General features: G+C 39.4%; 1 protein-coding gene across 1 annotated transcript; it reads left to right on the forward strand.

Annotated features, from left to right (window-relative positions):
* The first annotated feature begins 181 nt into the window (after nucleotides 1–181).
* Nucleotides 182–5,731, forward strand: LOC124214419 (uncharacterized). Its single transcript, XM_046616688.1, has 12 exons — nucleotides 182–199; nucleotides 289–412; nucleotides 1,214–1,360; nucleotides 2,505–2,687; nucleotides 2,879–3,081; nucleotides 3,195–3,416; nucleotides 3,574–3,766; nucleotides 4,016–4,226; nucleotides 4,312–4,618; nucleotides 4,789–4,934; nucleotides 5,157–5,373; nucleotides 5,516–5,731. The coding sequence occupies exons 1-12, from the start codon at nucleotides 182–184 to the stop codon at nucleotides 5,729–5,731; spliced, it is 2,187 nt and encodes a 728-aa protein (XP_046472644.1).
* Nucleotides 5,732–15,397: the final 9,666 nt, after the last annotated feature.

A 15,397-nucleotide genomic window follows, 5' to 3' on the forward strand; every position in this document is an offset into this window, starting at 1 on the left:
AACCAGATATAGGTATGTATGTGTGAATCGTGTCAAATCAAAGATTCGATGCGCAATTTTTTAAATAACTTCCCACGTGTTTTCCTTTCTAAAAGCCTGTATCTGTTGGAAGTGTCAAATTTCGCATATTCATATATAAATTTGAAAAATCTCGGTCAAGTAACAATTTAATGATATCAAAATGCCTGAAGGAACAAAGGTTATGCTGATTAATTCGTGCTGTCGCCCCCGATCTATAAATTATTCTGAATTTCCCAACATTCAATTGACTAAGATATTTAATTACAGAATTTAAAACTGCGCGATGTTTGGCGAACATGCAACAAAATTCGGGCTGCCATATTTCGGGTTGGGCTCAATCTTTGGGACTATTACAAACCTTTGGATCCCAACAACAATAGCCTCCTCTCAGGTATAAGTCCTCTGTGAACACAAGTTAGTAGACAAGAGGGTATTAGGAAACCCAAACGTATAACCTCTCTTGTTTCACATTACGTTTCCTAGTACTGCTAATACAGGGTGTTTCAAAGAATTCTACGCCCTATAATTGGTATGTTGTTGCTACGCGGATCGAATTATTTAATACTTCAAGTACGTCACTCGAAAAACCTTAACTAACACAGAAACATGTAAATTGATCTGTCTCTTACATACACGTGCATTACAGTATAGCACCAAGACCTGCCAGATGTATTAGATAGCAATGAATACGTGGTCTAATAATAAATACGAAGAGAGAATGTTTTAACGCCTATGTACGTATTACGAATTTGTCGATTAGGGAACGGATTCGCAGAATACAAAAATGCTACCCGTGTATAGGTACAATATAGGAGTGCCCCACTTGCAATATTCCATCGATCTACCTAATCCTATGAGCGGATATCAAATGTATATACGTGTGTATCTCAGGTGACCATTAGCGGAATTGAAATTGGCAAGACATTTCATCCCAGTTGCAAATTGCAAATTTGAAATTGGCTCTTTGGATTTCGTTAAAAGTTGTAATTCTAATCAGTCTTAACAGAACTATACATCTAGGTACACAAAAAATAGTGCAAGCGATATTTGATTACATTTTTCAATTCTCAGTTCAGGCGTATCGAAAGAAAATCTCACAATTGAACTTATGATTTTGATCAAGCAATTTGTACACAATGTATGCAAAGTAACTAGAAAAGTTCATGAATGTTTTTTTTAATACTTTTTGCAGAATCAAAATTTGTCTCCGTTCTGACAGGGCCTCTTCGAGGTCCTATCGGTCTGTCGGATCAGGAAATTGGCGACTTGGCTGACTATTTCAGGGTTCAGGACGGAAGGATCCTGTACACACAGTTTTGTCAAGTTATTCACGACAGTGGTAGGTTATCAGATTACTCGTAACATGAAAATATATCGACACGTTCAAGAAGAAAAACGTCCGAAGTAGCGGCCTTCAAGAAAATGCTTATTGTTCGAACAGAATTTTTCTCTTTCATTAGTATTTTTAGAACTCGGGTATTCAGAACGTACGTTAAGCCAATGGATATAGCTGTGTCGGATAAATTTTGCCGAAGCGATTACCGTTATTTTAAGAAAGCTCAGATTTACCAGTCAAATCCTCTGTACCGTTATCCGTTACCATATACCTGAGGTACATTCTTAACTCAAGAGTCCAGACACACGGGTAGATGCACACCTCTACAAATTCAATCAACCAAAGAATAATTTGGTTCTTACATTTTATACGATGTCAGATTTGATTGTATTCAGCTGCTTATTTCTTATTCGAAATTATCCGATTAACTGAGATGCAACAAAAGAAATCGTATCCTCACTCGCAAGAAATCTCAGGTGAAAAGAATGCTGTGGCTGATGACAATTATTGAGTTAGGAAAAAAAGGATCTACATAAATCTGGTTCTAATATGGTTTACTTAATTGTAGCTTTATAGATATAACAAAGCCATTGTGATAAAAGTGAATACGATTCTATCGGCTCTTGTCTTCTGAATAACCCAATTTTTGCTGTTGAGTTCAAATTAATTTCCTTCTGGCGACACATTGTCGGCAATGAACAAAAAGATAATAAGTTTTCAAGCAACAAGATTAAATATAAAACAGTGATCTATTCTGTATATATCTTCCCATGTGTCTATTGTCAGAGAGGACGTTGCCTCCACTACCGGAAGTTTTTAAATATTTAAGAAAGGATGCCTGTACGCCGTAAAAAAAAGATATTCAAACACGAAATAGGCGAATATTGTCTTAGGATATTGTTTCCTTTGAAATAGAATAAATAGAATTCAATTATTGAAATACACATTCCGTCTATCAAATGAATGAACTCTGGCTGATCTACGAATGAAATCAAAGCGAATGTAATGCCACAGCAATAATGAGTAAACCGGCTTTGAGTATATCTGTTTTTCTATTAACGCATTACGCATGTAGCTGTGGTCCTATTACGCGTAACGTCCCACCTTATTACTTTCACACGAATAAATTATTGGTTGAACTTTGTAGTTCCTGAATTCGGAAAAAATAAGTCACTAGTGACGGGGTTAGAATGGGAAGATCCATTGCATGTAAACCGACTCAGTCACACCGAACACAGGAGGTTGTCTCTCATCATCACACAAATCGCAGTTCTCATCAACAAACGGAAACTGATCCTGCGACCTTACTTCCAAGACTACGAATTGGTATGTTAAAGAAAATCCCTTACTCTGTGATAAAAGTCTCGCGTGATAAAAAAGATAAAGTTAAAGGTATGAATAGTCCTAGCCAAGTGGCGACATTGCATGCATCGTTAATGATATTATAAATTACCGACAGTGGTAGATCTACGTCAATGGCGATACTACGCATTACCTTGTCATCTCCACTGTTTTAGGTAGCAAAAAATTCTGGAACAGTGACCTTCGCCCATTTTGCAAGAGTCCTAAACTTTCTGGGCATCGTGCTGGCTGCCGATGAATTTAATTTATTAGTAAAGAGATTTGTGAAGGACAGTTACACCGTGAATTATGTAGCTTTTGTCAAGGCAGTAGAGGATGCTCAGAACTACATGGATCAGCACGGGATGTTGGATTTGGGTGGTGTACGTTTATATCTCACTGTCCGGATTTCCTGTTTCAGCAAATACCGATAACCCCAGAATTTTCATCCTGCAGAGATATTTGAGCTATGCTCAAACTTTATACCTACTTTCAGAATTTGCTGGATCAATTTCCTGGAAGAATTATCACTGCAGAACTGCCAAAATTGCCAAGGCCAGAGATAGGTCGGGTATTACCAAGTGAAGTGTTTGAACGGCAATCTGTATTTCATCCAGTAATGGAAAAACGTAAAGAGTTAATGCCACTCAGGGAAGTCTTGCAAAGGGTTCAACGCCACGTGTTGGAGCACCGCATTCGTGTAAACGAATTTTTCAGGGTATGCGATTTCAAATAACATCTCATTCTCGATCACAAATTTAAAGGCTAGCACGATGCAGTCTGGAGTACAACGCACGAATCTTTTAACGGATTATCAACAGTAGCACGGTGATGACTTGTGTTTTTCATTTATTTATTTTCTTTACGCAACATAGGATTTCGATCCCTTGAACTGTGGACGGGTAACAGTATCACAATTCCGAAGGGCTCTTGATGGAATGCAAATATCAGCTGTGGCCCGCCTGTACTTGGCCGAACCAGAAATCGAAAGCATTATTGCGTTCTATACCGACTGCAATGATCCTGAAAGAATTAATTGGCGGACCTTCGAAGATGACTTAGACCAAGGTAAACTGGGTTTTCACATGTTATCAAATTTCCGGCTTTAAACATGCATCTAATCTTACGTTCTTTCATTTTCTGAGAGAATATTTGCAATTATCCCACCGCCATTTGGACAAGGAATTACGTCGTTCTAAGCTCGAATCAAGATTTGAGCCTAATTTCTAGTAGCTCATATAGGTCTTCATTCTATGTGTGTTGTGTATAAGTTGGCGCTCGTTACAAACTGTATCTGTATGCTTCCGTTGCGTGTAGTGTTCACTGTCAAAGAACTGGATAAGCTTCCAACGTTGCGCACCGATCCCCCTCCCACTGAGATAGCTGAATTGTGCAAAAGAGGACAAAAGGATTGGCAACGCGAGAAACCATCTACGCGAGAATTATGCGAAGCAGCCCTGCACCGCGTGAGGCGTCGAATCGAAGAGAGAGGAATCCTTTTGAAGCAGTTTTTCAAAGCTTACGATGCGTAATGGCTTGAACTAGACAATGCAATGTTGTATTTTTGACAGCTCCGGTATTTTTGACTGTAAATCGATTATCATTGTTCGTAGGCATAATCACGGCCACGTAACGAGGAGTCAACTTCGGCAGACCATGACTACTGCTTGTATTCTGTTGTCCCGGGAGGAGGTGTACGCTTTGGAGCAGCGCTACAACGATGAGCTGGGTTTCAACTATGCCTGGTTCATCGAAGAAATGGAAGCACTGCCCAAGGAAGTGCCACTGTACTATGCGATGCTGGAGGAGAAAAAGTTGATTAATGCCGAGAAGTCACCGCCAAATCCGACCAGCGACGAGAGCAATATCGTACTTATCCTTGCCAAGATCAAGGCCAAAATTGTTCGAGAACGAATCGGGGTATGTTCTAATAGATCACTTTGCACGGTCACTAACTCACCGTGGGTCTATCTTCGTTTACATCAAGGTTACATGTAATCTAGCGGAACGTTGTTTATCAATTTTGCAAACAAAATGTATTTCACGGGTGAGTAGAAAACCATTGTTTTGCTGTTACTTTCTGTTGTCAGGTCTTAGAATTCTTGACACCGTTTGATCCACGCAGAGAGTTGATTATAGGAAGAGCAGATTTTATTCGAGGATTGGATCAGCTGCGTTGCAATTTAAGTTGCCGAGAGATTGAGACTATCTTTGAAGTGTTTAAAGCACCTCTCAGGTACATAACAAACAATGTGGGTATGATGATTTCCATAGGTCATGGGTGGTTGAACGGATTTAAAATAATTGAGTTGTCCTATCTAAGCGGGTGTGCTTTCGTTTTCATGAAATCCATTGCTACACCTTTTGGCTGAACACCAATACCTTACGAGTAATTGGTTTCACCAAACCGAGGCAAGAGATGTATAAACATAGCCTTGAAATATTTAAATGTTTACAGACCACAATTTATCGAATACGCGAGATTTGCTGAAGCGGTCGAAGAGGCTTTAGCCACTGGATCTCTCGAACGAGCTCCACTTTTGGTGCCCGTGCAACACTTGCCATCGACCGCGTGCACGAGAACGTTCCTCAACTTCGAAGAGCGTCGGGTACTTGCGCAAGCGATGGACAAGTTGTGTACGCAGAAGAATATGAATATGGAGGAAATATTTGCGGTGAGTGAATGTTTAAACTTGCACGGCTATGTCCGTGTGAGAGTACGTACGTGGTATTGGATAATAAAATTATAACACCTATTCGAAACACCGCGACACCACACCATCCGTTTAGAATTATTTGCCGTTTCTATTTGCTCAGGACTTTGACAAGGAAAACATCGGATCTGTGTCTCTGGATTGCTTGACGAAGGCTTTGTCGACGAGAAACATGCTACACATTGTGAGCAGTGTTGAACTCGAAACAGTATATAAATGCTTCGGTATCGAACGTGGTGGACGCTTGGAGTTTGATTACCGAGCGTTCTTAAGGGCATTGTACTTGTTACAAGAGAATAAAAGAACCAATCCGATATAAAATTAAATAAAAAAAATATTCAACACATTCGGTACAAGTTCTGATTACCTACTATATAACGTGTACCTCTACTATTTGCAACTCTTTTATCGGTGAAAATACTTCCGAGAAAATACCATGCAATTGTTATAGTAATTCAGATTGTAATTTTTGCTGTACAACCGTGATTAAAAATATTTTTAGCGAAACTATTATTGACTTGATCAACAATTTACATGGAGTCACCGTAGTATTAAAACATTTGAAATGTTAACAATCTAACAAAATAACCAATCGATACGTGCAATTTGCTGATAATCAGACGCCGGAATCCCTACGCGGTCACATTAACACCTCGGTATTCACACTGCAGAGAACCAGGCGCCTCGGATATGCATCCACGTATACTCGTATACAATTTCAAAATTCGTATTCAATTTCTGAAATGTATAAACTAAAATTATTTTGAATTGATATATACATTTTTATCATCCATGAACTAAAAAACTCAGAAAAAAACGTTAAATCACATTCATTTTCGTTCAGAATTTTCTTGGTAAAAATCGTTACTTTTTACGTTTGAACTCGACAATTAATATGATATCACGGATTTTTGGGTTATTTTGGTACATCGATAATAGAATGGTGCGTCTCGGATTTTTGGTCTCGGATTCGATTCGAATGACCCTTACCTGACTAATTGGACCCTCAGGAACTCAGAAAACGCAGCGAAAAGAGCGTGGGATCAACAGGAGAGAAATTACGAAGAAAAAAGCATCAGCTGAGAAATGGGATAAACTTAGGTTCTGGTTTTTCGGCTCTAACTTTTGATGCGTTGATCGCAGCGTATTGGGACTGCGCCCAATCGATTTCTCTCGCAAAATTACGTCGGAATAGTGCTACAATTAATTTATTCCAGCACTTCTCAAAATCGCTAAAATTTTCGCCAAAAATGGAAAGGGGTTAGCCTTACCATTGGATGAAGAATATAAAGACAGTTGCCCCGATGGGCTTAGATGTGACAACCGAAAATCGCTCTGTGAGATATTCCAACGGTATTGTTGAAAACATATTGCAGAACATCAGCGAGTTACCGATTTTGACCCGATACTGGCTGCATTCACCTTCCCAGTAACACAGTCTTCGCAATGGTTAGTCGAAGCTAGTACTTAGCCTGTGTGTACTGACCGACTTGTCGGCGATGCAAGAAATTATTGATGAGAATAAATTTCTTCCAAAATTCGTAGCAAAACAGTGATTTAATTAAAGTATAGGTACCCGAGAGAAGAATGTATGCATAGATCATGAATAATAACAGATCAGATGAGATAATGATGCAGAGACCAAAAAGTATACATGCATATGCGGTCCATGTACGATATTGATATATATATTCCATTTGCGATTAATATGTGATGCATGCTATAAATTTTATAATATTCCAGGAGACAAACTGGATTATCCACAATAATCGGCTATAATATGAAAATAGAAGAATTATTCATTTCGTAATGGGATTCTATTCGACACGCGCTCGATGTATTCCATAACATTAATATTCATAATTATTCCAACAACTTTTCATTAGCTCTCTCGATCTTGAATTTTCGTCGGCATAGAATCGAAACGCTGTTTTAGCTAGTCGCAAGTGAAGTATCTACGTTGGGTAGAGAAGCAGAATTGTTTTTCGAAAAGTATTCGTATGGAAAAACATTCAGAGCAACTGTAATGCATCTCGGATGCGCTAATTTCGATCGCGATGAAATGGATGCTCCGTATATGAGACAGTATTTAACGCAGTGTCCTGATTTGAAGACCTATAAGGTGATTGCCGGCGATTTTTTTTTTTTTGATAGGGTGAGATAGAGCGAAGCATCTTGAAACTTCGAGTGTATTTTAACACACATTCGAAAGGTACGATCAAATATTTATATCATTCAACTGACGCAGAATGGCAGCGTTATTAGCTAACCCGTTAACTGAGGAATATGTCTTTAGTCAACGGCTGACTATCGGAGGGCCTAGCCGCACGAGTCTGGAATCGGCAGGAAAGATAAAGTGCGTACTTCTTGTCTGAAATGTGAAAACTAAAATCATTATACATCATATGATGTCATCATACATCATACATAGTATTGAAGTTCGAAACCAAAGTTCGGATGTTCAGAAAGTGATGTCACCCAAAATTTTTTTTCTTTTGACGTCTTCGATCTATACTAATCAGCTAGCCGAATTCCTCAGTCTGGAAACAACCGCGCACTAGAGCGGACGGATGAGAATCGCGCTCCGCAGATTTCGAGTACCGGGTTCTTCTACTTCCTGGATCCTGCACTACGGGTCCGCTTCCCGGTGCAACTCAAGTTCCAGGAGAAGTGCTCCGTAGTTTCTGCGCTTAAGGTCCACTACCTGGTGGAACTCGACTTCGAGGACAAGCGCTCCGTAGTTCTGGCTGTCCAGGTCCTTGACCTGGTGACTTTTGACCTTCGGACTAATTTTCCGTAGTTCTGGTTAAACTTGTCATGTCCACAATAAATTATTTGAATTCATTTTTCGCGTAAGCACAAATTCAGGAGCTATCAATGCGCTAATGAAATTTCTATAATTTCTTATTATTTTCTCATAATCTTCTTAGTGAAATGTGTCGATAAAAAAATTATATTAATCCTTACACAATATTTTTGATGTGTTCTATTGGTGAAAATATTTATTAGTCTTTGGGGTTTGACCCGAGGTGGTTGGCGGTGGTTAGAGGTGGTCGGAGATGGTTAGGGGTGGTCGTTGGTGGCGGATGGCGGCGGTTGGAGGTGATCGAGGTAGACAAGAAGGAGGACAAGGGGGAGAAAGACGAGGAAGATAAGGAGAACGAGGATTTCTGCACGGTGAGTAAAACACTTTTATAATATTGAATGGCGTTTGTAATTACGTTTTATTTGAAATTTTTTAAACCTGACATGTTTACAATACATTATTTCACTTTACTTTTTCGCGCAAGCCCAAATTCGGTAGCTCTCAACGCGCTAATAAAAGTTCCATTACTTTTTACAATTTTCTCATAATCTTCTTGGTGAAATCTGTCAACAAAAAAATTATATTAATCCTTACGCAATATTTTTGATGTGTTCTAATACTGAAAATATTTATTTGTATTCAAGACATAACCAGAGGTGGTTATCGGTGGTTGTTCGAGGTGGTTCGCGATTGTTGGAGGTGGTCGGAGGTGGACGAGGAGGAGGACGAACTGAACTGAGTCTCAAAGCCCTGTTGACATAAAAGCAGCTATTCTATAGAAATTATAGTTTATACTTTACACAGCCCATTGCATGATATTCCATTATAAATACATATGTTCCAATGTATTTAGGAATAATTTATCAAATATACAGAGGTCATGTGCAAATAATAAATGAATTGATTCGACCGCAGTTTGATGTATTCATTAGAGCTTTGACAATAAATTTAAGCTTTGTTGCTTCTTTTATTTTATTATGGATAATCAAAAACATTTCCGACTATTCGTGCTGTGGAAGCATGGGGATTAAACCAAATGTAGCAAAAGATTAGAAACAGTGTATGTGGAGTACGGGTATTTTTCTAATAATGCAAATAGAATAGAATACCACGCCTTGCGAATTAGCTTTCCAGACAGAGATGAATGATGAATTTTAAGGACTGCATTATCGTTGTTGAATACTTTATGGCTCATGGGAAAAGAAAATCTGTGACGATAAAATTGATGCACCGAATCATCGTCGACTTTAACTTTTGAAATGTCCTACCATTTTCGAACAGCTCCTACCTCCCCCTGCCACCTCCGACCATCAATGGCCACTTTCGACCACCCCCTATCACCTTCTGCCAGCACCGACCACCTCCTACCATTTCCGAACACCTCCAACCATCCTATTGACCTATATTACTAGATTAGCTATGATATGAAAAGAGGAGAATTAATCATTTCGAAATGGGATTCTATTCGACGCGCGCTCGATGTATTCCATAACATCAGCATTCATAATTATTCCAACAACTTTTCATTTGCTCTCTCGATCTTGAATTTTCATAGGCATAGAATCGAAACGCTGGTTTAGCTGGTCGCAAGTGAAGCATCTGCGTTGGGCGGAGGAGCGGAATTGTTTTTCGAAAAGTATTCCGATGGAAAAAAATTCAGAGTAACTGCAACACATAACGGATGCGCTAATTCTGAACGAGATGAAATGGATGCTTCGTATATGAGACAGTATTTAACACTGCGTAGTGATTTAAAGACCTAGAAAGGTGATAGGGAGAGAAAGAACGAAGCTGCTTAAAACTTCGAGTGTATTTTAACACACATTTGAAAGATACGGGCGAAATTTTTCATCATCCAACTGTCGCAGAACGGCAGCGTTATTAGCCGACCCGTTCACTGAAGAATACATCTTCAGTCAACGGCTGACCATCGAAGGGCCTGGCCGCTTGAGTCTGGAATCGGCAGGAGAGATAAAGTGTGTATTTCTTGTATGAAATGTGAAACCTAAACTCATTATACATCATATCATATCATCATACATCATACATCATACATCATACATCATACATCATCATACATAGTATTAAAGGTCAAAACCAAAGTTTGGATGTCGGATGTTCAGAAAGTGACGTCACCAATTCAAAATCAGCCAGCCGAATTCCTCAGTCTGGAAACAACCGCGCAGTAGAGCGGACGGATGAGAGTCGCGCTCCGCAAATTTCGAGTACCGGGTTCTCAACCTCCCGGATCCCGCGCTTCGGGTCCGCTACGTATTTCGAGTGCGGGGTTCTCAACCTCCCGGATCCTCCGCTTCGGGTCCGCTACGCGGTGAAACTCGACTTCCAGGATAAGCGCTCCGTGGTTCCCGGTTCATGTTTACAATAAATTATTTCAATTCGTTTTTCGCGCAATCCCGAATTTGGTAGCTGTCAGACCGCTAATAAAATTTCTCGACTTCCAGGATAAGCGCTTCGTGGTTCCTCGTTCATGTTTACAATAAATTATTTCAATTCGTTTTTCGCGCAAGCCCAAATTCGGTAGCTGTCAGTCCGCTAATAAAATTTCTCGACTTCCAGGATAAGCGCTCCGTGGTTCCCGGTTCATGTTTACAATAAATTATTTCAATTCGTTTTTCGCGCAAGCCCAAATTCAGTAGCTGTCAGACCGCTAATAAAATTTCTCGACTTCCAGGATGAGCGCTCTGTGGTTCCTGGTTCATGTTTACAATAAATTATTTCAATTCGTTTTTCGCGCAATCCCAAATTCGGTAGCTGTCAGTCCGCTAACAATATTTCTCGACTTCCAGGATAAGCGCTCCGTGGTTCCTCGTTCATGTTTACAATAAATTATTTCAATTCGTTTTTCGCGCAATCCCAAATTCGGTAGCTGTCAGTCCGCTAACAATATTTCTCGACTTCCAGGATAAGCGCTCCGTGGTTCCTCGTTCATGTTTACAATAAATTATTTCAATTCGTTTTTCGCGCAATCACAAATTCGGTAGCTGTCAGTCCGCTAATAAAATTTCTCGACTTCCAGGATGAGCGCTCCGTGGTTCCCGGTTCATGTTTACAATAAATTATTTCAATTCGTTTTTCGCGCAATCCCAAATTCGGTAACTGTCGGTCCGCTAATAAAATTTCTTGACTTCCAGGATAAGCGCTCCGTGGTTCCCGGTTCATGTTTACAATAAATTATTTCAATCCGTTTTTCGCGCAAGCCCAAATTCAGTAGCTGTCAGACCGCTAATAAAATTTCTCGACTTCCAGGATAAGCGCTCCGTGGTTCCTCGTTCATGTTTACAATAAATTATTTCAATTCGTTTTTCGCGCAATCCCAAATTCGGTAACTGTCAGTCCGCTAATAAAATTTCTATAACTTTACAATCTTCTCATAATCTTCTTGGTAAAATATGTCGATAAAAAAATTATATCAAACCTCACACATTATTTTTGATTTGTTCTCACGCTGAAAATATTTATCAGTATTCGAGGTATAACTCGAGGTGGTTGGCGGTTTTCGTTGGAGGTAGTTAGGGGTGGTTGCGGGTAATCTCGGTGATTCAGGAGGAGGGGGACGAGGATTTGTGCTCGGTGAGTAAAACACTTTTATAATATTTCATGGCAATTGTAATTATATTTTATCTGAAATATTTCAAACTTGTCATGTTTACATTAAATTATTTCAATTCATTTTTCGTGCAAGCACAAATTCAGTAGCTATGAATAAGCTTATACAATTTATTATATTATTAATTAATTAATTAATATTCTTATAATATTTGATGGCAATTGTAATTATATTTCATCTGAAATATTACAAACTTGTCACATTTACAATAAATTATTTCAATTCATTTTTCGTGCAAGCACAAATTCAGTAGCTACGAATAAGCTTATACAATTTATTACATTATTAATTAATTATTTAATCAATGACTCAATTATATTAATCCTTACACAATATTTTCGATGTGTTCTTATACTGAAAATATTTATTACTTCTCAAGGTATAACCTGAGGTGGTTGAAGGTGGTCGGAGGTGGACGAGGAGGAGGACGAGGAGGACGAGGATTTGTGCTGGGTGAGTAAAACACTTTTATAATATTTGATGGCAATTGTAATTATATTTCATCTGAAATATTACAAACCTGTCACGTTTAAAATAAATTATTTCAATTCATTTTTCGTGCAAGCACATATTCAGTAGCTATGAATAATCTTATACAATTTATGACATTATGAATTAATTGATTAATTACATTAATCCTTACACAATATTTTTGATGTGTTCCTATACTAAAAATATTCATTACTATTCCAGGTATTACCCGAGGTGGTCGGAGGTGGACGAGGAGGAGGACGAGCTGGACGAGGAGGAGGACCAGGTGGACGAGGAGGAGGATGAGGTGGACGAGGAGGAGGCGGGGTGGGTCGTGGGAGAGGACCTCTCCTCTCCTCAGAGGAGGGGAGGGGGAGGGGCAGGGAAGGGGGAGAGGTGGGCGGGGAGGGGGTAGGGAAGGGAAGGGGGTGGGAGGGGTGGGCGGTGGAGAGGAGGAAGGGGGAGGGGAGGGGTGGGGGAGGGAGGACGGGAGGACGGGAGGACGGGAGGGTGGGAGGGAGGGAGGGAGGGAGGGAGGGAGGGAGGGCAGGCGCGGGAGGGGGGGGGGGAGTGTACTGCTCTATTAACTCTAACGGGCTCGCATCGACATCCGTCCTCCACTCTCTCCATCCCTCCCGCCCTCCCTCCCTCCCGCCCTCCCTCCCTCCCTCCCTCCCTCCCTCCCTCCCTCCCTCCCGCCCTCTCACCCGCCCGCCCTCCCCCCCCCCCCTTCCCCCCGCCCTCCCCTCCCCGCCACCCTCCCCTCCCCGCCCCTTCCCTTCCCTTCCCTTCCCAACCCTTCCCCCTCCCCGCCCACCTCTCCCTCTTCCCTGCCCCTCCCCCTCCCCTCCTCTGAGGAGAGGAGAGGTCCTCTCCCACGACCCACCCCGCCTCCTCCTCGTCCACCTCGTCCTCCTCCTCGTCCACCTGGTCCTCCTCCTCGTCCAGCTCGTCCTCCTCCTCGTCCACCTCCGACCACCTCGGGTAATACCTGGAATAGTAATGAATATTTTTAGTATAGGAACACATCAAAAATATTGTGTAAGGATTAATGTAATCAATCAATTAATTCATAATGTAATAAATTGTATAAGATTATTCATAGCTACTGAATATGTGCGTGCACGAAAAATGATTTGAAATAATTTATTGTAAACGTGACAAGTTTGTAATATTTCAGATGAAATATAATTACAATTGCCATCAAATATTATAAAAGTGTTTTACTCACCCAGCACAAATCTTCGTCCTCCTCGTCCTCCTCCTCGTCCACCTCCGACCACCTTCAACCACCTCAGGTTATACCTTGAATAGTAATAAATATTTTCAGTATAAGAAAACATCGAAAATATTGTGTAAGGATTAATATAATTGAGTCATTGATTAAATAATTAATTAATAATGTAATAAATTGTATAAGGTTATTCGTAGCTACTGAATTTGTGCTTGCACGAAAAATGAATTGAAATAATTTATTGTAAATGTGACAAGTTTGTAATATTTCAGATGAAATATAATTGCAATTGCCATTAAATATTATAGGAATATTAATTAATTAATTAATAATATAATAAATTGTATAAGATTATTTATAGTTACTGAATATGTGCTTGCACGAAAAATGAATTGAAATAATTTATTGTAAATGTGACAAGTTTGTAATATTTCAGATGAAATATAATTACAATTGCCATCAAATATTATAAAAGTGTTTTACTCACCCAGCACAAATCCTCGTCCTCCTCGTCCTCCTCCTCGTCCACCTCCGACCACCTTCAACCACCTCAGGTTATACCTTGAATAGTAATAAATATTTTTAGTATAAGAAAACATCGAAAATATTGTGTAAGGATTAATATAATTGAGTCATTGATTAAATAATTAATTAATAATGTAATAAATTGTATAAGCTTATTCGTAGCTACTGAATTTGTGCTTGCACGAAAAATGAATTGAAATAATTTATTGTAAATGTGACAAGTTTGTAATATTTCAGATGAAATATAATTGCAATTGCCATTAAATATTATAGGAATATTAATTAATTAATTAATAATATAATAAATTGTATAAGATTATTTATAGTTACTGAATATGTGCTTGCACGAAAAATGAATTGAAATAATTTATTGTAAATGTGACAAGTTTGTAATATTTCAGATGAAATATAATTACAATTGCCATCAAATATTATAAGAATATTAATTAATTAATTAATAATATAATAAATTGTATAAGCTTATTCATAGCTACTGAATTTGTGCTTGCACGAAAAATGAATTGAAATAATTTAATGAAAACATGACAAGTTTGAAATATTTCAGATAAAATATAATTACAATTGCCATGAAATATTATAAAAGTGTTTTACTCACCGAGCACAAATCCTCGTCCCCCTCCTCCTGAATCACCGAGATTACCCGCAACCACCCCTAACTACCTCCAACGAAAACCGCCAACCACCTCGAGTTATACCTCGAATACTAATAAATATTTTCAGCGTGAGAACAAATCAAAAATAATGTGTAAGGTTTGATATAATTTTTTTATCGACATATTTTACCAAGAAGATTATGAGAAGAATGTAAAGTTATAGAAATTTTATTAGCGCACTGACAGCTACTGAATTTGGAGTTGCGCGAAAAACGAATTGAAATAATTTATTGTAAACATGAACCAGGAACCACGGAGCGCTTATCCTGGAAGTCGAGAAATTTTATTAGCGGTCTGACAGCTACCGAATTTGGGATTGCGCGAAAAACGAATTGAAATAATTTATTGTAAACATGAACCGGGAACTACGGAGCGCTAATCCTGGAAGTCGAGAAATTTTATTAGCGGACCGACAGCTACCGAATTTGGGATTGCGCGAAAAACGAATTGAAATAATTTATTGTAAACATGAACGAGGAACCACGGAGCGCTTATCCTGGAAGTCGAGTTTCACCGCGTAGCGGACCCGAAGCGGAGGATCCGGGAGGTTGAGAACCCCGTACTCGAAATACGTAGCGGACCCGAAGCGCGGGATCCGGGAGGTTGAGAACCCGGTACTCGAAATTTGCGGAGCGCGACTCTCATCC

This window comes from Neodiprion pinetum, chromosome 3, assembly GCF_021155775.2.
Source record: "Neodiprion pinetum isolate iyNeoPine1 chromosome 3, iyNeoPine1.2, whole genome shotgun sequence".
Classification (NCBI taxonomy): domain Eukaryota; kingdom Metazoa; phylum Arthropoda; class Insecta; order Hymenoptera; family Diprionidae; genus Neodiprion; species Neodiprion pinetum.

What these genes read in the sequence shown, in the direction of transcription:
- LOC124214419 (XM_046616688.1), top strand. An exon ending in GTGTTTAAAGCACCTCTCAG is followed by an intron (nt 4,935 to 5,156) that starts GTACATAACAAA and finishes AAATGTTTACAG; the next exon opens with ACCACAATTTATCGAATACG. An exon ending in ATATGGAGGAAATATTTGCG is followed by an intron (nt 5,374 to 5,515) that starts GTGAGTGAATGT and finishes CTATTTGCTCAG; the next exon opens with GACTTTGACAAGGAAAACAT.